Consider the following 22878-nt stretch of genomic DNA (forward strand, 5'->3'; position numbering starts at 1 on the left):
TTACTAACCAATCCGATGACAGAAAGCAATTTAAATCAATATACTTTGTTTGGTTTTGATAAAACAAGTTACATTGTAACATTGTAGTTTAAACTGATGTAGCTGGGAAAGTAGATTTTATAAGGGAAACTACATGTGTGAATAGCTCTGGGCAGTCTGCAGCTGAAGTAAATTATGAACTGCTAGGAAGTAAACAATGACAGAGGAGTGGCCAGAGAGAACGGGACTGAAGGTCAGACTGTTGTTTCTTTTCATGCCACCCTAAGGTGCGATAAAGAAAACTATCCTGGCTTCTGTTTTAAAAATTATAACTTGCAGTTTATTGTGCAGCTGTAATTAAAAGCTGGTTTAGCATTTTCTAATTAGCTGTTTCAAACTGTGTTTTTACTCAATGACTTTTTGCTGTCATTTTATTATTTTTTTAATGTAAACTATCGTTAAATCATGTTCACACAAGACAGCAATTGAAACAATTCGAGTTGATAAAAGAAAACAGCAAAATTACTATTGTATGTCAGTCCATTCATCGTCTATAACCGCTTATTCTGGGAGGGTAGATCCTGGACGCTGGTCCATCTTATAACACAGAGGACAAATATGTGTGTGTGCACACACGCACGCACGCACGCGCGCACAGCCACACACACATACGTCTTGGTGCAAATATATATCAGGGTCAATCAGTTATGCCAGTGGAAACAAATTTGCAAACTTGTTAACGTGATTTACATATCTGCTGAGCACACCTTTAATAGGCAATAATAGCAGAAGACTCTAAACTACGTAATTTTACTGTCATGGTTCTGGGGTGTTTGGGTTGCATCTGTGTTTGTATTTTGATTATTTCCTAGTTTATTTCAGCTTATAGGTTTTGCCTCTCCCATTCTATTTATTGCATTTAGCCTCTTTGACTGTGATATTTTATTCTTTGTGTAGTGGATCATGTTATTTCTCCTCTAGGTTTACTCCTCTGTTCCTTCCCCAGTAATTGCCCCAGGTGTTCCTCATTCTACTGATTACCCCTGTGTGCGAGAGTGTGTGTGTGTGTGTGTGTGTGCGTGTGTATGCATGCATGTGTGTGTGTGTGTCCCCACCAGTTCCCATTTCCAGCTGCTGTATTCTTGTGTCCTCTCATGCTCACATACTCCAGTGCTCCTTTGTTTCCTGTGTTGTATCCTCAATTTGTCCTGTAAGTATTTTTTTGAATTCTCTTGGAATAAATCATCATTCGATTGCAACGCTCTTCCTTGCAATTCAATCCACCACTCATCTGGCAAAACCTGACATTTAATCTTGTAATTGCCACTTCTTTGCTTATCAGTTGTTCAAAACTTTATCCTCTTTCCTTTGGTGCTATTAATTATATGTAATCCACTTGGCAGTTGTTAAAATATCATATCTGGTCAGTGTTTATATCATTGGTATGTTTTGAGATATGACAGGTTAATTTAAGGTAAAAAATAAAACACAATAATGATATTGCTGCAGAAACCTACAGTTGGTGGAACCAGAGATATTTTAGTGCTGGAAAAAACTAAAGTAGAAGCAACAGGAAGGCTACTTGCAATGCAGAGCACTAACGTACATTATTCCTTGAGCTTTAATGCTCTGCCATAAAGCATGAAAGATTTGGAAATGTTGAAATTTTGTTGGAAGACAACATTTATGGTAAAAATATTTAAATATATTTAGATGTCAGGACCAAATCAGAACCCCAAAATTTTGGATCAAACAATCTCTAGACCAGACATTCATTATTCCATCAAATGCTGTGGACTAACATGATTCACCCTCATTACACAAACATCAGGCAATGCTAGATTAAAATTTCTACAACCTTGCTACAATCTGCAGAATTTCCATATCAGTGAGGGGTGTCTTAACCTCCACAACCAGTTCCAGGCTTTTCAGCATGAGAGATTGCAGTTTAAGATGTTTCTGTTAATGCTGCACCCAAGTTAATTGTTCAAACAATTTTAAACTGGGCTCGTCACTCTGTACACATACCTTTCAGGGTGTGGTCAGAAGGAATCATGCACATGGAATCTAAAAAGTCTTTGTGCATCAATCATGATAATTCTTTGGCGTTGAACATTTTTGTTTCCTGGTCATGCTTTAGCTTGCTGATGCTTTTTCCTCTTCATCCTTATTGGTAGCAAACCTTCTCCCAGGGTTGCTCTTGCTACTTGCTGCATTCTGACTGCATCCTGAAAAGCTCACAACTTCCTTTGTTCTCCTAGCAACTAGCACAGCCAGGTCTACGTACAATTTGGAGGTGTGTGCCCTACTGTGCATTTGAGTAATTAAGAGCATACTGATTAAATGTGGGGCCTGCAGGTGCTGTGTTGCTTTTTGGCTTAGAAAGGGGATTGTTTGTTGCAGTTGTGCGTTGAGGTCTTTTTGGTTGAAGCAAAAACGGCAACAACTTGGAGTCACACGCCTTGGCATCAGGCCGGTGTGGCCATTCCTGATTTAAATTCTGTGCTTATGGGTTCTACAGAATAGATACAATGCCTCTACTGCCAACACACACACTGAAGCTCCTTTATATATATCCAGGACCCGGATATACTGCCAACACAACAATGAACCACCATAAACTCACCGTGGAAGTTCTGTTCAATCACAAAACGGTCATTGGGAAAAGTCACATCTAATTAAGAACTCACTTTTTAAAACATTTGTACAAATAAGTAAAATGAAAAGTTATTTCAGTCAATTCATTCTTATATAATACAGTTTGTCAGAGTCACAGGGCCTGTCATTTTATTCACAACTTACTTTACTACTGCATTGTGTAGCAGTACGACTCCAGTTGAGATTTGAAACCAGAACCTTTTTGGTACAAGACAATTCTGTAAAAAGATAAAACAATTTGTAAGTCCATACTTAAGCGGGTTATTCACAGGTCAGAGTCCCCAGAAAGGATTTAAATTTGGTCAGTGTTCTGGCAGATCTGATTTAAGGGGTTAATCCAGTTGACGTCCTAGGAGCAACAATTGAAATTGTGTGATCTCTTGGGTTTTTGAGCCACTGCAAGTATCTGGTTAGACTGTTCGAGGATGACCAAGAAATGAAATATGACAAATAAGTGGAAGTAGCCAACCACCATATATTGGAGCATATCCATTTAAAAATCCATCCTAAAAGAACAAGAGTGAAATCCACTTGCACCAGTCCCCAGGTGCCACTTTTTCACATGTTTTAAATGTGTCACAGCTCCTACATACCTTCTTAAAAGAAAAAATTACTTCCCCAGCATGTTGTCAGGTTGTGTGGATACATGTTATTCTGCATCAGATGTGCTAAAAGCAGGAACATGTCTAAAATGTGCACATTTTTCAGTTGTAGCTTTCATATTTTCCATTTTTACTACATCTTAGCTGATCCCCAGTGAGAAGAGAAGAAATTAATATTGCAACGTTTTCAAGGTTGTTTAATTTTGAAACGTAAATCAGTTTAGACGTCTTGCATGTTAATAGCTGATACGTGCTCAGGAAATTTTGCCAAGCCACAGTAATTTGTTGTTGAATGTGGTTTTGCAACACAAACAAGACACTCCTTAAAATACGTAAGGTACTTAGACATTACATAGTGTCAACAAAATCACACATGGAGTAGAGTGTGTTACTCCCTGTGTGTAACACACCCAACTCCCCCCCAGAGGGGACCGTTGGGGTGCACACACAGTGACATAAGTAGCAAACATTACATGAGGAGTCATTAATACAGCGACAGAGTGTTATAGGTCACTGGGAGGACATTTGCAAAGCAAGACTATTTACAGCATGTCTACACAAGCTGTTGTGTATCATGGTTGTAATTAATATGTACAGTTTAAATTAATTATTTAAAATCCTCCAATATGAAATGTATGTATGTGTGTAATCTGTGGTAGCAGAAAATGGCTTGTGCCAAGCACTAGCTGTGTAATACAAAACAAAGGAAAGCAATTGTTAAAAAATTCACTTTTTCACTATTTTGTTTTGCAGAATTGGTTGTTTGCCACTCTTCTTTTTGCAGGTGTGAACAGGAATGTGTTCCGTCGAGACATTTCAATGTCAACCAGGCAGAAATTTGCAACTGCCTTGAAAAAGTTTCAGTTACAACTTGATGACAAATTACTGTAAAAAAAATGTTGGTTTATGACTCCAGTCTACTAGTAGGAGGTGATCGAAGTTATTTTGATTAATCGTTATATTTTGTCAGATTGTATGCATAACTTCACCAGCCTTATTGGAATCTTGACCAAAATAAAACAAAATGGTGTAGAAAAAAATAAAAAAAACATAAAATATATTTATGGCATTTGGATATCCATTGTCATAATCTATAAACATATTTCACTACAATGGCAAAATGGCTTGTTCATAGTATGAAACTGAAGAAAGCAGTAAAAATTATTTAGTAAAAAGGGTTGTTAATTATTCCTAATTCTAGAAGTACTTCAACAATTTACTGTGCATATATATCTACACACTCTTTAGAGCAGACACAATATATAGCTCACAAAATTTAATATTAATATCACATTATCAGCAGTAATGCAATCAATGAATTACTGCTGGAAGGCGATTTTTGATTTGTTATAAAACTTCAGGTGCCTTGTCGGATTTTGTAAATCTTTATGGGTCAGTTGAAGGTGAAATATTGAATAACATGGATTTCTGAAAATACTACCAGACGAGAAAAGGGGGTTTGTTGCAATATATGCAAAGTAAAAATAAGTAAGAATAATGAAGTGTTTCTGTTTTAAACATGAAAATTCCTTGGTGATATTTAAAGCATGTTTTGAGGGATGTAAGGGAAGCAAGGCTGTGCCCTGGTCAACAGCTGTAGTGTAACTGTATTTGGATGCACTGACATTTAGCTGGACACACACATGATCTGTCACCCCCACTGTGATATGTAGTGCAAAAGTCAAGGTCAGCTTGCAAAAGAGAGGGACCGATGAGGAACCTAAGTGAGTGAGCTAAGGCGTAGAGAAGCACGTGCAAAGCAGAATAACGCATAGAACAGGATAAATTAAAACCTACCTCGCTCAGATTCACACCACACACAATTTTTCCAGCAGCTCTTCACCAGATTGACCAAGCAAGTAATGAAATTCCCTGGTTAGAAGTGAATGATGCAGGCTGCCTTGAATAACATACTCCTATAAATCACTATGCTCATCATTCAGTGAAGTACATTTAGGATGAGGAATGGAAATGGTTTCACACTGACCATGCATCCATAAGGGAATATACCTGCAAAGTAACCAGCATACAGGAACAAGCAGAAGCTGGCCTGTTCTCAATGCTCATCTTGGTCCAGCAGTTGTCATCCTATGTTACAGTCATGTTCCTGCTGTGCGGCTTACCCACCTGCAAGTCCTTGATACACTAAGCCACAGTGTAGGAGGACCAATAGGATTCCCATCTAGCGTTGTGGTAATGCAACCATTCTCAATATGCAGAAATTAAAAATGTTACTTACTCCTTATCTTTGTCCTTTCTCTTTAACAACACCAGCTGTAGATCAGGGAGCATCAGTAATCACTTGGCCACAAGTTAAAGTCTTTAATCAGATAATGTATTCAATCATGGTTGTTTCCCAGGAGACTTGCTAATTTTAAGATCATTCTCCAGGATGCTGGTGGAGAACATGGGTATCTCTGAAGAAACAGCTTATTAAGATTACATTAAATAACTTTACCAATTTCCTGTGCCTGTCTGTAGTGTGTTGATGTGTTTGAGTCCCAAGATTAAAACAGGATGTGGGTGGTTTTCCCAAAAGGCCACATAAATAACTTACGTTTTTACAAAGCCTTGTTTCATTAGCTGAACTAAATTATTCCAAAAATATACTTGGTAATAAACTCTGAATACATTTTCATCTGCTGCAACCATAAAATGTACCAAATCATACTGACAACTGAAACGTTCAATTATCTTACAGAAAACAATTATCTTTCAGAATAAACAGTGGCACAACACATTATTCAGGTGGATGCGAAAACATAAATCGGCAATCAGAAAACTCTGATCAGTGCTCAATAATGACCCTAAAATGATTCCTGTCTGATGAGTAATTAATAGTTCTTTTTTACACTGTTATCACTCAAACTGTAAATATCTACTGTCAGAGTTTCTGTGGTCAGCAGGTCAAAGTCTGACTGCAGTTCATCTGGAAAACAGCTTTTCTATTTAAAGTTTACTAGAGTTTGAATTCTTTATTCGCTCCAAACTTCAATTACAGAGCAGCAAAAGAACAAAGCAACACAATGTGCCTGTTGAGCTTTTTTTTTTTTTTTTTTTTTTAGATTAGCCTGACATCAGCTTGAGGATTTTGAAGAACTCAGCTTAGTGAGTTTGGAAGTTTCTTTTAATCTCAATAATCCACACAAGCATGATAATGGAAATGACATATTAACATCCTTGGCTCTTAATCCTGCAAACAGCGTTCAACTTGATTCCTGTGGAAACTAAACCTGTGTGTCTGAAGTGAGAAGGCAGTGTAGCAGAGTGTGATGTTCTGGCTAAGTGGGTGCCTCCTGGGCTGCCTGGTTTACAATGTTCCAGAGTATTCCAATATCTTGGACGGTTATATTTGGAACATCCTTCTTACATGACGAGATTCTTTTCAGCTCCTCACTGGCTGCGTTTGATCCCAACATCATAAAACAGTCAACAGACAAACAGTCAGCTGGAGTTTTTTTCTTTTGCTGAACTTTTTTGGACTTTTCTTAAGTGGGTTTTTGTACTTTCAGAAAAGTCCATAATGACTTGTTTTCTGCATGTGAAACAGATTTGAGAGCAGACATAAGGTAGCTATTGTTTTATGAGTGAATCACTGTTCACATTGACACTGGGATGCTGAGTATGTGGAAGAGTTGTGTAGGGTAAGGGTCTAAAACAGTATTCTCATTTTTAGACCGATTTGAATCATTGGACACTTTGGGAGAAACTTGCTGTCATCCCTGACTTTTGCTTCCAGACTCACTTGTTACGTCAGATAAGTAGATTAAAAAAGAGAACCTTAGAAGGATCTTAATTGATTCTGTCAAGATGTCATTTACAATTTCCTCTTCTACTGAACCAAATATGTCTGGTCAGAGATGTAATTGTGTCATTTTGCTAATAAATTATTCTATTTTTGAACCTTTGAAAAAGTTCAGATGGTACAGCTGTATTTATTTCTGTAAGTATATAATAACAAATCAGAATTAGTTCAGTGATTTATGTTGACAGCTCCCCATTTTCTTTTATCCATCAAGTCTGTAATACATGGTGAAATTACAACATGTCCCCGGGACACAATGCGACTATTGATCAATGTGCCTTGAAATTTAGACATAATATTAATGGTTGTCAAAACTTTTTGTAGACTCATAGATTTTTATTTTACATATAAATTTAAAAAATTTGACCAAATAGACTAAAATCTCATATGTTCATTGCTACCATCTCCAGCCGTTGGTCTTTTCCAGCAATAATCAGAAGGGATCATTTGTAATCATAAATTAACACCACAAATGGGAAATTTAAAAGCCAATTACTTTTTTTTTGTTAACTTATGCTAATTATTGGTTATTCTGCAGTATCGGATTTAACTTTTCTGCAGCTTGGGCTCACATCTGGAGAAACTACTGAATACAGGGAGCTGAAGAGAACTGCAGGAAACTAGAAAATAAATTTACTGAACAACAGAAAAATAAAACATAGGGACATAATAAATATAACGGAACGTGACTTAACAGAAGTCCAAAGTCTCACATATACAAAACGACAACTCTGTGTCTGAGAGAAAAGAAAAACAAGAAGTAATAATTACAGAATAATGGGGACCTCTTCAAACAGAAACAATGAGTACAACTTTATACATTTCAAAGAGTAAAAGCATGAAACTAAACTTCAAAATAAACGTATTGAAAATCCCAAGGATTATAACACTTGACCTTTTTAAAATTTAAAAAGGTTTACGTACACAAAGAAGTACAGAGTAAGAGGTTTCTTCAAGAAAGGAAAGCCAAATACAATGCACATAGGTAATGGCAGCAGGACTCTCCCTTGGAAAGAGGAACAGCTACATGTGAGAAGCACTCCAGAGTGTCTAGGTGTCATTAGAGTCTTAAATTAATATATCTAAAGTTAAGGACTTAAAATGTTTTAAATCCATTTTAAAAATACTACTTTTTTTGCTTTACATAATCACTGGTCTTTACTTTTAAATTTTATCTCATATATTCTATGTAAATATTTCTTGTGGAACTTTTTGGAGTCGTGTACAGACATCTTCATTGTGCTCTGTGACTCAAGGTGGTTAATATCACCGCTAGGCTAACTAGCTCCTAGTTTTCTAGTTTTCTGGATGACGTTTGTTTTTCCTACTGGCTCACTTCTGTTGTCAACCCATAAGATGCTACATTCATTCTAATATTAGCACTAGTTCCTTCAACAGCTGTGTCTACCAAAAGAAAAGGATACAAACCATTCCAAAACATACTTTGATTTACTGTCCTATTAATTCAAAATGTCCGCTGTAAGTTCTCACACACCTGTTCTTGGTAGGTTTCATAAAAGGCTTTTAGGTTTTTGAAGAGAAGTTTTCACTGACCTTTTGCATGAACAAATAGTAAAAGGGTGTACAAGCATACATTGTTTAGTAGAGTACAAAATTGTGTAAGATTTGAAATTGTGCGTGCATGCATTATTTAAAAGAAATAAATAGCTAATTTTAATAAAATCCTTTCTCACCTCTTAGTATGAAGGTGTAGCTTCTGGAATGTCCAATTACCCCTGAAGCTACCTGAGGTCAGCCTGACTGTTGCAGTGACATTAAAAAGTTCAGGAGTTCTCTGTTATCTTCTCATTTGCACATTAAGGCACAGAAACGCCTAACAACATAAGCTTGAGTGCAGCTAGAAAGCCCACTTCAGTAAAATACTGCAGTTATCCCAAGAACCGCCTCACAATGCCAGCCCAGCTCAACGACAGCCTGACCTCAGATCATGAGCTTGGATTGAGACTGCATGACCTCGGGGACAAAAATCAGAGAAATGTCCATTTTAATGGTCTGGATATGAGTGAGACACACATCCTCAGTATTTATACTTCAGTGGTATTGATTGTTTTTGGTGTTTGTTGTGGTCAGCTGCAGCTTGGTGTGATATACGAAGGTATTAATGTTGCCCTGGTTGCTGCAGCTTATTGCCTGTTTGTCATTTTGAATGGAGTTTTTTTCTAGGAGTAGAAAGGCATTTGTTGTGTAAAGCTCCTGTAGGCTTCAGGGTCTCACTGCATATTCTAGTTCCCTTTTTGTCATTTTGCACACAGAAAACTTAACAAAGACATAGTTCTGAGTTATTTGTGGTATGCTCTTAAAGGTGACCTATGCTTCCTTGACCTGATTTGGATAGATATGAGCTATTCGAAACATGTTCACTACATTTTTGCACTAAAAAGATTCTTAGATAATGAGATTTTAATCTGCTCAGTTCTGCCTATTTGACCACCTTTCAGGAGCTGTCTTGTAGGGCTTCTTGTCACTTTAAATTTAAATAAGCTGCTGCTGTCCCCCCAACTCAATATTTACATGAAAATGGCTGGAAACAGATCCAATTATACAACTGCACATATCTGAAAAGCAGACGTGGAGCCTCCTGCACAACCAACAAGAATCCAGCAAGTGGTTTCTCTATGGCATTGTTTCTCAATTCTGGTCCTCAGGCCCCCTTGCCCTGCATGTTTTAGGTGTTCCCTTCTGCCACACATCTGGATTGAATCTGTGCGTGACTAACAGGCTTCTGCAGTACTTGATGGGCATGCAATAATCTGAATCAGCTGTTTTGGAATAGAAGCACATCTAAAACATGCAGAGCAGGGGGGCCTGAGGACTGGAATTGAGAAGCACTGCTCTATGGCAATCCAACAACAAAACACTCGTCTTTTCCAGCAGCCATTGTACAGTGTGTACAGCAGCAAACCAGCTGACCAAATGTACTAGAGCTCAGCTTGGGTTGCTAGGTAACAGGTTGGGCCTTGCTCGGGTTGCTAGGTGATGGGCAGTGCCTACTGGTTAGTGACATTACATTCCAGAGCTTTCTGAAACGGCTCATTGAAACTGGAAACTGGTCCAGACTCGAGAAACATTAACTTATAACCAAAAACCAGCTGTGTGGGGTTTTTTAAGCACTTTGGCTATTTTTAGGAGCAGCAGGTACCCAAATGAAAGTGCAAAATGTGAATTTTACATAATACATCTCCTTTAAGTAAAAGAGATCTCATTGCAGTTTAGTTCCTCTCTCTTCCTCTCCATCTTTAAGAATGCCTCTTTAGTTATGCTGCTGTAGATGCTCTAGATGTTTTGAAACTGAAGGTTACTCTGTTGTTGAGCTCCTTGGCTGCGTTTCAGGGTCTGGGAGTGGACTGGAGGCATTAACGACACCAAAGTGCAGTAATAATAGAACCAGGCATCACCAGAACTTGATTTATAGTACTTTGTTGGCATTTCAGCTATGGAGGCTTCTTTAAAACAAACACTACTCACAAAACACCCTGAAGAAAAAATTACATTTGCTGCTATTTTAACCAGTTGTTATGACTTAAATCATTAGTTTAGTTCTCCTGAAGCAAACCTAACACATTGTGTCTAATGTGACTGCCTTACTATTTGTGTTTTCATATTGACATTGTTTTTGTCATTGGAGTAATCAGTTCTTAAAACCTTGCTACGTCTCTTTTTCAGGCCCAAAAGAAAAAGAATAGTGTACAGCGTAATGTGTAAGCCAGTGGGTGTTGAAATCAGATGAGGAATGAGTAATGCTGTACATTAAAATAAAATTGTTGTTGGTTTGGGTCCTTTACTGCATAAAAATGTGTAACCATGAATAAAACCTACCACTAAATTCCTATTTTTTTTAAGTTTCCATTTTAATATGCATCAAAATCAGCAAAGCTTATTCTAGTTCATGTAGCCCTTACTGACAACAAACACCTGTTTGAGATATTCTAGAGAAAAACATGTGCATTCATTCTTGTTATATTTAAATGTTTCACACTATGAAACAAGTTGAACATCAAACACAAAGTAAATCAGATGCAGCTTTCATTGTGAAAACCCAATCTGGCACAGCATTTCAGTCAGACTTTGACCAGATCACTACAAATCTTTAACTTTGGTTCTGCATGCACTGTAAAGTACATTACATACATAACATTTCTGTATTAGGATCAAATTTCTCTTGGTCTTCTGCAGTATTCAACTTTTTCAGAAACTCGTCAACTTTTTCAGAAACTCGTCATACCTGATGAGTGATACTCATCAGGTATGACTCACACCTGATGAGTTTTTATCAGGTGTGAGTCATATTAAGCATTTTTTGCATTTACTATATCACTGTGTGTAAAACAAATTTTATTCTGAAATAAACATATTAAAATCAAATTTGCTGAAAATAATTATCTTATCAATGATATTCTCATTTCTTGAGATGAAGTGGTATTCAGACAACCTTAACTGCAAGTTAATGAGTTTCTCCTTCATGATGAGGATGTTAATGAGCCATCATTACTGCATCACACCCAAAAGACACTTGTATATCACTGCCTTTGGTAAAGAAGAAAAAGCATTTGTAATTCCCTGTGCATAAGGAGAAGTTAGTATTTCCTGCTCCCATGGTTGTAAAACATGATCCCCGTGCCTCTTTCATGTCAGGTGATAGGTCCTTCCAGCCATTCACTCGCAGTGACTCATGCTTTGGTGTGATGACCTAAATACTCTACCTGCCAAACTAACCTTTAGCTACTAAAACCTTTCACTTGGTTTCTGCTAAGGAAAACATCAAATTCAAAGACATACGTTATTTTTACTACCGTACTGTGTTGAAGCAAAATAGAATTTAGTAGGTTTCTTTAATCTGCCTCTTGACTCAACTTATAAAGTCACTGATTTGATTAATATTGCGTGAAGCAACATGACGAATATGCTTTAACATGTTTCCTTTGTTTTCAAAACTGACGCTGTTAGTTGATATGTTGTCTGGGAATAAGTTCTGACAAGTTTTCCTAATGTATATTATATGTATGAAACCCATCTGTCTCTTGCAGGTAACAGTTTATTACCCCAAAATATACTCTATTTGAAACTGTCTGTCAACTTGTACTTCCCTGTATATTCACAGCTTGCAAAATGAGTACTTGTCAAATTGTGCTTCTCTGTTTCTCTCTCAGATGCATGTGGAGGTGCTAACTGGTGGTACTGGGCTCAGTAAATCTGTCTGCCAGGTAATCATTTTCTACAGCAGTAGTTGTTGGTCCAGCAAAAATGCCGGAAACATTTTTGGGACTTTAAAAGTCCTGTTGATAAAAATCATTACCCTTCATGGAGTTATTCTAACAGTTTGACTCAGAAAAATCACTGAAGGTCTTTGATAATGAAATCTGACCATTCCAGTCAAGCCTTGTTCTCTTCACCAAGCTGTCTTTATCCATTCTTAGACTCTTTGTCTGCTCCACTATTTAATTACCTTTTTGTGTCATGTTTTTGTGAATGTTGTATTTCATTTATTGGTTTTGTCTTTTCTTATTGTGTAATTTGTGTCATTTTAAAATTTGTCTTGCTTTACAGTCATTCTGAGTTGTAAGTAAGACATTTGTTCTCAATCGTTTTTTTAGCCTATTTATATAAATGTTTTATTGTAATACTAGTAAAAGTTTCCATCTACAGCTCCAACATGTTGGTGCAGCCAGAAATTTTACACATTTTTTTCCGTCTTTGAGTAAGGGGAAAAAAAACAAAAACAAGATACATCTTTTGTCTTATATATTGTGTGATGTCATCAGAGACATGTGTGTGGAAGATTGTTTTAAGGGATTAGACAATAAAAAAATACAACCAAGACATGATGTCCTACAGCTGACACCTTATATCTAGAATGAGTTTGATTGATTTCACAGAAAGCAATGCCTGCCACCTTTACCTGAGCTGATCCTCTTTTTTTTTTTTCAGGCCCAAAGGAGTTGCACCATTTTCTTTTTAAAATCTAATTCTGCAACACCTTTGTACAAAGGGATTTATCTGCTTTGTGATGTTTTGGATAATTGGGAATCTGTCCAATGCCATGATTTGTCCTGGAACATTTTAAGGAAAACTGCATTACATAGCTACTGTTTTTCCTCTGACCAACAACAAAACACAAACTTGCCTTCAAGCAAAGCTGCTTACTGCAATAATGCATAGCTACTGGTGCCAACAAACAAATGCTGAGGTGTACTTTCCATTCTGTTTTGCTGGATCTGACACAATTTCAGAAACACATAGTAAAAATGTAACAGTAACGAGTGTGTAGTGGGAATATACAACTGTGGATTCATTCTGACTGCATCCAAGGAGCTGGCCTAGTTTAGATAATTGCTTTTACTGGTACTAATAAGGCAACAGATTTGTTTCTAGTTTCTGCATCTGAATGAAGAAAACTTTGTGTTTTTGTGGTACAATTAACATATTTGCATCTGCTTGGGTCTTGAATGTGCACTGTCAGATGCATTCATATGGAAAACCGAAAGACTGTTATGAGTTCAGAAACTCTGGAGATCTACTGACAGAGCAGATTCAACATTACCTGGATCTGACTGTCCATTATCAAGTGAAACTGTTTGGATTAAGTGAAGGCATGTGCTGGAATGAACTTAAAATATATTATGCTCATCCACTGATGATACAACCACAAAGGATTAAGATGTAAGTTTTCCTCTAATTGCAAAAGAGAGAATTGTGTCTAAACTATACTGTTTAGAAGTGTCTCTGTGTGCAGAAGCTTGTCAACAAATTGCCAGGGGAAACTGTAAAGAATTAAGTCATCCAATTACCACTGACTGTGTGCAGTAAAGACGAGATTTACTCGAGCGTGCTATTTTGCTTCAGGCTAGGTGTCAGGTTGAAAGCTAGGTAAAGCCGGTTAATTCAGGCCAAAAAGGCAAAGTCATGCTGACTTTCAAGAAACAAGGTTGAATAACATCGCTGTTATTATCAGATTATAAACAAATGGCTCATAAAAATAAAACACCATTGCAGAACAAAGTATTAAATTCAAACATTTTAGCATAGTTTCTTGCAAAAGTATTTATACCTCTTGAACTCATTCACCTTTTATGTTACAGCCACCATCAACAATGTACAGTGTATGTACATGTACAACAATGTACAGTGTATGTACATGTACATCCAATGCATGTGGATTTTACCTGATAGGTCAACACAAATGTGAAGTAGAAGGATTGCTTCAGTTGTTTTTCAATCTTGTTCACAAACAGAATTCTGAAAAGTGTAGCATAAAATAAAAACCGGTGTTACCAACTGCTGTCAGAGGCCACCTGGTTAATGGATAGACTCCATGTAAGTGTAATTTAATGCCAGCATTAAAATTGCTTGTCTGAGAAGACTGCAGAAGTTTGTGATGAGAAAAAAGCTATTGTTAGCAGGAAACCATAAGCCAATGCGCTCATGCAGGAAGGGGCACAGTAAATATGTGGAAAAAGGGGCTGTCACTATATGAATCAATACAAATATATACAAAACCCTGAGTGCAAAAGAAAACAGTACCCGGTTAGAATGGTTTCGCAGAACATCAGCTGTGTTGGAATAGACAACTGACAGGCGTCGATGTTGCTGTTTCCCAGCAACAGCAAGAGGATTTTGCCACTTATAGCTGTGGATCTGAGACGAAAGCAGAATGTTTCAAGAGTTTTTAACTGTACAATGCATGTCCCCACTGATCAGCCCCACATTTAGTCTTTTTCTTTTCTGTGGTTACAAAACAATGTCCTTAATTAATGCATATTAGTTTGGCGTTCATTTTTATTCTTAGTTTCAATGCCAAGATTACACTTCAAATTTGTGTTTGATGTCATGTATTCAATGATCAGGCATAACATTATGACCACTTAGAGTTGAAGTGAATGAAACAGATTACATTTTTCTTTATGGTACTGCAATGGAACACTTCGTCCTAAATGTTGATTTGGAGTAAAAATTGATAAGTGTGAAGATTTGAGTGACTTTGACAAGTCCTGAATGATTTGTTCAGAGCATCTACAAAACTGCAGCCCTTATAGGGTGTTCCTAAGTGGAAAACATCAGTCAAAAATAGCATAGAGGACTGATGTCTTGGTCATAATGCACATTGGGAGCAAAGGCTTGCTTGCTTGTGAAATTGCTTAAGACGTTAATGCTAAATGGCTTGGTATAACATGGTATAACATTTTTTCAATCCAGAAGACCCGATTCGCACACACATTCACATGCTAATGGTAGCAAGCTACTGGATAGTAGACACAGTTGCCCTAGTCAGGGCTATTTTAGCAGCAAAAGAGAAACCAACCCATTAAGCAGCCGGTCATAATGTTAGGTCTAATTCATGTGTGGTGATGCTGGACATTGCTGAAACTCTATAAATATACAAGGAAGAAACAGACCAGGTTATTCTACAATGACAAAAATAAACTTTAAAAGTGAAGTCCCAAAACTGAAACTATGGATGATGACATGTATTTGCACGTTTGAGCTATATATCATCTACTAGTTCAACAAAAGTATATGAAAACATTGCATGGCGTGTTTCCAATTTCTGAGTCTTTCTCAGCTGCATCAAAAATTTATTAGCACATTTTAACTGCTGTAAACTGTTGATTATATTGCAGAAAATGTTCTTTCTTGTGAGAATATGTCTATCTATTTCTATAAACAGATCTTTATTAAGCTTATATGGCAGTGACATTGGAGTGAAGCAGTCCTGATTTAGCCGCGGGAATCCAAGCATTGACCCCTTGGTGCTCCCCGGAGACCGCTTTTGAAGAGCCGCATGTCTTTTAATGTATGTTTGTCTCCACGAGTAAATAGATGCGCCCCCTACTGGCGGCCCGCTCTCACTCCTCCTCCTCCTATACTCCACTCTCTGACTCCGCAGCTCCTCATTCACTAGAAGATGGCGGACTGCGCTCCACTATTAGATGAGGAACTCTCGTCCTTTGTCTTCAGTTACCTGACAGAAAACTCCGGCAGCCAGGTAAGATCCCAGCCTTGGAGGATACACGGGACTCGGGGCTTTGCAGAGCGGGGCACGTCTCTGCACGTCGCCGGCTCTGGCGCACGCTGTGCCCGGCTGATGGGAGCCTCTCTCTGGGCTGCACGGCAGCATCTCCCCGGCACAGTGCAAGCCGGCTTCTCGGTCTGCATGCGTGTGTGAGTGTGTGTGTGTGTGGACTACAATGACTTGGTGTCTGGCTTTCACGTGTCTTGGAGGAAATGTCATCAGCCATCGGCAATAGGGGAATTTAATGGATGAAAACGGATAAATGTGTTGGTGTTAGATCTGGAGGCGGAAAGCAGCCGGTGTGCTGCTGCTCGGCCGGGATTATTTGGTATGCAGAGGGGCGCTTTGGAAACTTTAGACGCATTCTTGAGGGAAGTTTTAATTTCAGTGCCGGGGACTCGGAACACGTGGTGCGCCTCTTCATGCGTGGACCAAGCCGGTGGATTATTGTGTTATATTGGCGTATTAATTGGCTTCTTCACTATTTATTTTTAAACTGTGTGTGAAGAAAGGCGAACTTGTGTGTGCTTAATCCATGTGTTTGCGTTCCTTGTTTTCTTTTTAACACTAATTAAATGTTTTTGAAGAGGTCTCTTGTTGTGGCATTGCAACACATTAATGCTGTGTAATGTTATTTATCCACTTCATTATTAAGCTGATTGCCTCGACACAGCGGGCTTGTAGCGCTGGAGGATCTTTGGATCTCCTGCGGATCTACGCATGCTGACCGGAGCGCTCCAAAGTTGAGCAACACCTTTCCCACGATGTGTTCACGGACATCTCATTATTATTATTGTTGTTAGATTTTGTATCTCCAAAACCTGAACGAAGAAGAGCAGACGCGGGTTCTGAGTCAGCTGGGAAAGTTGATGCGGTTTTACGTTTTCGTAATGCTTTGCGTAATCGAAATGATTACAAAACGCGTCTGGGTGGAAAAACTGACTGAAATCTGCTCGATTCTTGGACTGCTTACCTGAAAGTGTGGTTATGGTGGCAGGCTGTTAACAGATTGTGTGTATGGATGAGGAGGGTCCGCGGGGGGCTGCGCTTTAAAAGGGGCCAGTTATGTCAGGAAATCAGCGGAGATTTGCTGATTCTTCTCTAATTTACAGTCGCAACACACGAAGATTAATCTCCTCGCAGGTAGTCTGCAGGAAAAGACCCCCTCGGGGGTCTGTCACTGTCGATCCAGGATCCGCAGCACAGCGCGACATAATTGCATTGCGGTGATTGTTTTTGCTCTGGATGATGCAGGGTCATCGCGGCATCTGATGCGCTGTGTGTGTGGGTTGGAGGTATCGGTGTTGCTGTTGGTGAAGTGGGGGATGAAGGGAGGTCTGTCACAGCTGATTGGCAGCTCTAGCAGGTTGAAATCAGTGCGTGGAGGGATGTAGGGTGACTGTGGGCTATTTATAAGCCGCAGCAGTGACATGTGCCTACACATAACACATACTGTGGATGAAAGCCATCTCAATGTTATGCATATTAAAGGGAGATGCAAAACAATGTCTGTTATATTTTGCAGAACATTATGTTACACATAACTCAGCTATACTATTCATGTATTCTCACTGGAATTGATCACATATTTAGCTCTTTAAATTGGTTTTGCAGAAATAAATTGAATCACAGTCATCACACATTATCAGCATAAGCAATATCTCTATTCCAAAGCACTGCAATATTTTGTAGCCTATCATATTTCATGTTTTATGCATTCAAACTACTTTCCAGTAATCTTTATAAGAGGTCCAAACATCAATTAGCATTTTAAATTACTTAGATTTTTTTCTTCATCATGTTGCCAATAACTGGATGGGATATATTAGGAAAACATTTCTCCTCAAAGTCAGAAAAATGGACAAGCGTAAGAATTTGAGTGAGTTTCAAAAGGGCAAGCATGTGATAGTCAAATTGTGTCAGAAACAGCAGCCTTCCTGCTTTGCATGGATCTGTAAATATAAGAAGTCCTTGACTACTTGACTAGTGAGCTATGAAATACGGCGATGGCAGCATCATGCATTTGTATAACAGAGAGAGAAAAGCAAAGTTGATGGGAGAATGGAAGGAGCTAAAATTAGGCAATTATGCTGTTTTACGCAAAAAGCTGAAAACGGGGATTAAGAATCAGCTTCCAGATGGAACATTACCCTAAACACATAAACACATCTTAGCTAAAATGGAATGGCTCGAACATATTCAGGGACTAGAATGGCCCAGTCAAAGATGAGACCTAAATCGAAATTTAAAATTGTGGAAATAATTTAAAATTGATGTTCACATATGTTCTCCATCCAATGGCTTTTTATTCTTGTTAAATTTGTAATTTGATGTATTTTTTTGTTAAAAAATACTTTTTATATATCGTTATTATTCTTATTATTTTCTGTTTTGATAAAAGAAGCTTGTTAACTTGTCTGTATTGCACTGCCGTGTATTTTCAATGATTGTACCCTGAGAGACTATGGTATAATATATATAATATTCATTGTCCCTTTTTGAAATAAATAAAAAACAGGTTGAGATAGATTGCAATGAAAAACTGGAAATAATTTAAATCTCTAAGTGCAAATCTGGAAGAGATTACATCAAGAGGGGCCTTGCTGGTCATAATGTTATGCCCTGGTGGGTGGGTATTTGGCCCACTGGGCTGATTTGACTTTAGTGTACTTTATATCTGTACCAAATCTATATTTTAGTGACCAAGAGTCTAAAGCTCAGGGGATATCATGACCATGGAAAAGAGCAGTACAGAATCATATCTCCATTACTAGCAGTCACTATTATTAATGCAGTATTAAGCAACAATATTGTGTTATAATTATTTGCTGACTAATGATGTAAAATTGGAATAGAAGACATATTCACGGTGTATATGATACCAGTTTTGTTGTCTTTGTCCTTGTCTCTCCCCAAATTGAAGTGGCGCCCTAGGCGGTGAGTCTTAACGGCCAAATTACAAAACGCCATTGTGTATCAGGTTACCACTGGTGTGAATAAAATTCCCTGGAAGAGTCAAAAAGTGGTGTACCAAATCATTTCTGTTCACAAATCACCTCTGCCTTAGAAACCCACACAACCAAACATCAGTCAAACAGCAGAAGGGAGTTGGAAATGCACATCATGCTGAGCACAAGGGGGAAAAATAATGCACAAGACTCCTAATACACATTTCGATTTGGAAAATGTGACTATAAAACAAAAGTATATCCGTGCTGTGCAGATCCAATAAAGACGTGGATGTGGAATGTAAATGGGACAACTGCGAGGGAGAAGAGTGCTCAGATGGAAATAGGCATGCTGTTACGTCTACGCGGCGCTTTGCTCTGAGGCTTTTAATGCTGGATTGCTGCTAAGTCCTTGACTGGCACGGAAGAGGGAAGATAAACTTGAGTCAGAAACGGAATCAAACTGTGCACTGTATCGCAGTGTGAAGTCCTTTCTTTATGTGCAGTCTGATAAGGTTATTTATAGTGCAAACGGCAAACTAATATGTTAATATTTACTACTGGTTATTAAGGCAGACTTATGGCTTTCTTTTGCTCTCCGTTGCTGTGTGTGTGTATTTGGGTTGTACTTGTAAAAGACACACTTGCCCCTGCCGGCTGGTCATTGTAGTACTCTATCCTCGTGACTGGTGTTACAGAACTGCCCTGCTGCAGTCATGTGAGTTGTAGTGGAGGGAGGGGCGGACGGAGGCGTCACCGTGACGTAGAGGAGGGATGGGCTGTCTCACCTCCCTCCTCTTCTCTTCTTCCTTCTAACATGTGACTGCTTCCTCTTCTCGCTGTCTCTTTAGTTTTCTCTCACACATGCACACACAAACAAGCATGGCACCGTTTGCCTCATTTTTTCTCGTCCTGTCTGTTTTGCACATGCACCTCCACATATATCAAAATAAATTGCTGTTTGGGCTTAGATTCCATTTCTACAAACCTAGACAGGAATTGCCTTTCTAACAAACTTAGGTTTTTAGTTTTTATTTTGGGTTTTTTTCTGGCAATATTTGAAGAATTCAAACTCCCCAGAGTTAGTTTTCTTGAGTTGTCTCCTAAATGACACAAACTACTGCCTATATTTGTTGTATTATGTCACCATATAATCAAAGTTGGAGTATTTGCTAATTTCTTCATCATAACATGTCAATTACAGATTAGTCCTACACAAAATATGCTGTTGCCTCCAGGTGAAAATGATGGATTCTTAAACAACGTTGGCATCTCAAACATTTGTCTTGCAAAATCACAATGTCTTTGAAGACAAGTTCCTGCAGATGCTGCTGCTGACGTCAACGTGTTTTGGCTTTTATCGTAGAGAGAACAAGTAGATCCTTCGTAAAACTGCATATATTAAAGTAAAGGCAACAACAGGTCCTCCAAGTTCACAGTTATACCTTGCAGCCTATTAAGATTATGAAATTCCCAAGAGGATTCTGAAAGTGTCTGTTTGAATTTTTCTTTTGCAAAAACTCTTCCTCTTCTTTTATTGATGAGTAAGTTCATAACAAATGTAGATCAACGTAAAAAGGTTGAGTCAAGCCTGTAGATCATAACTAAAAGTTATGATTTACAGTCAAGTCTGCACTCAACTACAGGATAACTAAAAGTTATGATTTTTTCTTTATGTATTTTTCTGAATTTCCTCACTGTGGGACAAGAAAGTATATTTCTATTCTATTTTCATCCTAAGCTACTATTAAATTACCAGATCATCCCCATTTGTTATTGCATATAAACACAGTTGCCTAAAAGCACCAGCCAGTGTTAAATTGTCACTTCATACAAATCTTTAGTACAGTATTGGTGCATTTGTGCAACAATTTGGTAAAATTCTAGAACATTTTGCAACATCATTGAATTTATTTCATTTATGTAGAAACAGAATAGTTATTCCAACTGCTTCTAAAATAAAACGGCATATAAACAACCCCCCACTATATTTTGTTATAGTATTGAAGTGTTTAATGCAGTTTGTCTGTTTGATTAACAAGCCTGCAGTCAACTGCGTAACAGACACATTCATAGCTTAACAACTGTAGTTCATAGTGCTAGCTTACAACATGAATATACTAATGTAAACTTAATATCAAAACATTAACATTATTATCCTATGACAAAAGTTATTGGAAGAATTACTGTGTAATCTAAGTTTTAAATGTGTTATGGTTTTACAGGATAACAATAGTAAGTTTTTGGACTTGCAAACCTGCTGCTTCTCTGGAGGTTTAATGGAAAGACGGCACGATGTATTTAAAACTTTTCTGTTTCCGTTGACCTGACCGGACCCACAGAGAAGTCGCTTTAGATCACAGAAGGCTTCTCAGACCTCTCTCAGGGCTTATAACTGACCGGGTGTCGAGGGTCACTCTCAGCCCTCTCAACGGGGGTGAGGGGGATTTTGGCGGAGATCAGTCCGACTTAACATCAGCAACACATCCTGCTTTGACAGGACACAATCGGCTAAGGGATGCATGCTGGTAAAATATTAGCCTTGTCACATCCACGCCACTCTGCTGTTCAAAGCACCGGTTGGGCAAACTCGCTTCACTACTGAGAAAATCACATGCACGTACAGCGCACACGTGTTATTTTCCAGTAAAAAGAAGGTGAACTCAGAAGCACTTGCTGCCTCTTTGATCACCATACAGTAGGCCAACCATCATTCATTAAACAGCACCATAAAGTTGGGAGAATCATTTTTTTGTCAAAGTATTTTGATGTTCTTTGGATATTTGAAAACCATAGTCACATTTATATCCATAGATATTATGAATTTTTAAAATATTTTCCTGCACTTTTATAAAAAAGTAAATATGTTTTGCGTTATTTTAAAGCACTTTCAGTTGCCCTTTCTATGAACAGTGACAAACCTGCCTTGTTTTGTAACTGTGTTGGCTTACAGTTGCAATTCAAAAATTAAACTTCAGAGAAAGAAATCTTTAGAATGTTGTCAATAAGTCATTCTTGATGTATATTGCAGTAAACATCTATATAACACAGTTCCTTTAATAGTAACTTACATTTATAAGGTTCCCTTTATTTTTGATTTGCCACAGCAAAGCTTGAGTTTTTATTGACTACGATTATTATTTTTGGTAAATCCATACTAATTTAAGATGCTTAAAGCACCTATTCAGTGGTTTTACCCTCTGGACTCCACTAAAATATGTTCTGAAGCCAGTTAAACCAGTCTTACTCAAGTGGATATTAACTGAAGTAGGAGTGCTTTGTAGATGCCAAGCAAAGCATTCTGACTTGTTCCATTGAGAATGTTTTTTTTTAACAAACAAAATAAATTCACCAACTGTGAATTGAAAGAATGTATATAAAGCAGGATTACTGAGATCTAAAATTGCATCAAATTGGATTTTAAATTGGAGAGAATCCAAGTTTGGTTAGATTCTCTCTCAAAACCATAATCGTCCTTTACCTCATTGCCCATTTGGAAATTCAACATTCTGTTTTTTCATGATTTATGGAAGTTGGAAAATATTATTGGACATATATTTGAGTCTGCTAATGAAAGACATTTTATTAATCTTGAAATCAGTCACCAACCTCATTCAGCAACCATGAAGCATCTGTGGATGTAAATGTTGCATTGAGCTCAAGCAGACTTTATTTCTAATTCCAACCCATTAAAAACAAGCTTCTCATGTGTTCATGCATGTTTTTTTACGCTTCTGTATGATTACAGGAACAAGAGGATGCTAATGCACAAAACAATTCGGTGGAAGTTGGAATAAGATTTATATAAAATCTCTGTGATTTAATTTGGATATAAAATTCTATTTGATTTGTTGCTTT

The 22878-nt window shown here is 37.8% G+C and overlaps 1 protein-coding gene across 1 annotated transcript in view; it reads left to right on the forward strand.

Annotated features, from left to right (window-relative positions):
- Nucleotides 1-1097: 1097 nt before the first annotated feature.
- The window catches only part of ppargc1b (peroxisome proliferator-activated receptor gamma, coactivator 1 beta), a 111857-nt gene continuing 90076 nt past the window's right edge, over nucleotides 1098-22878 (forward strand). Inside the window, exons 1-4 of the mRNA XM_008420859.2 lie at nucleotides 1098-1189; nucleotides 12213-12266; nucleotides 15728-15853; nucleotides 15947-16045. Coding sequence (XP_008419081.1) covers nucleotides 15965-16045 — 81 coding nt within the window. The 5' untranslated portion in view covers nucleotides 1098-1189; nucleotides 12213-12266; nucleotides 15728-15853; nucleotides 15947-15964. The remainder of the gene's footprint in view (nucleotides 1190-12212; nucleotides 12267-15727; nucleotides 15854-15946; nucleotides 16046-22878) is intronic.

The sequence above is a fragment of the Poecilia reticulata genome, linkage group LG10 (assembly GCF_000633615.1).
Source record: "Poecilia reticulata strain Guanapo linkage group LG10, Guppy_female_1.0+MT, whole genome shotgun sequence".
NCBI lineage: Eukaryota > Metazoa > Chordata > Actinopteri > Cyprinodontiformes > Poeciliidae > Poecilia > Poecilia reticulata.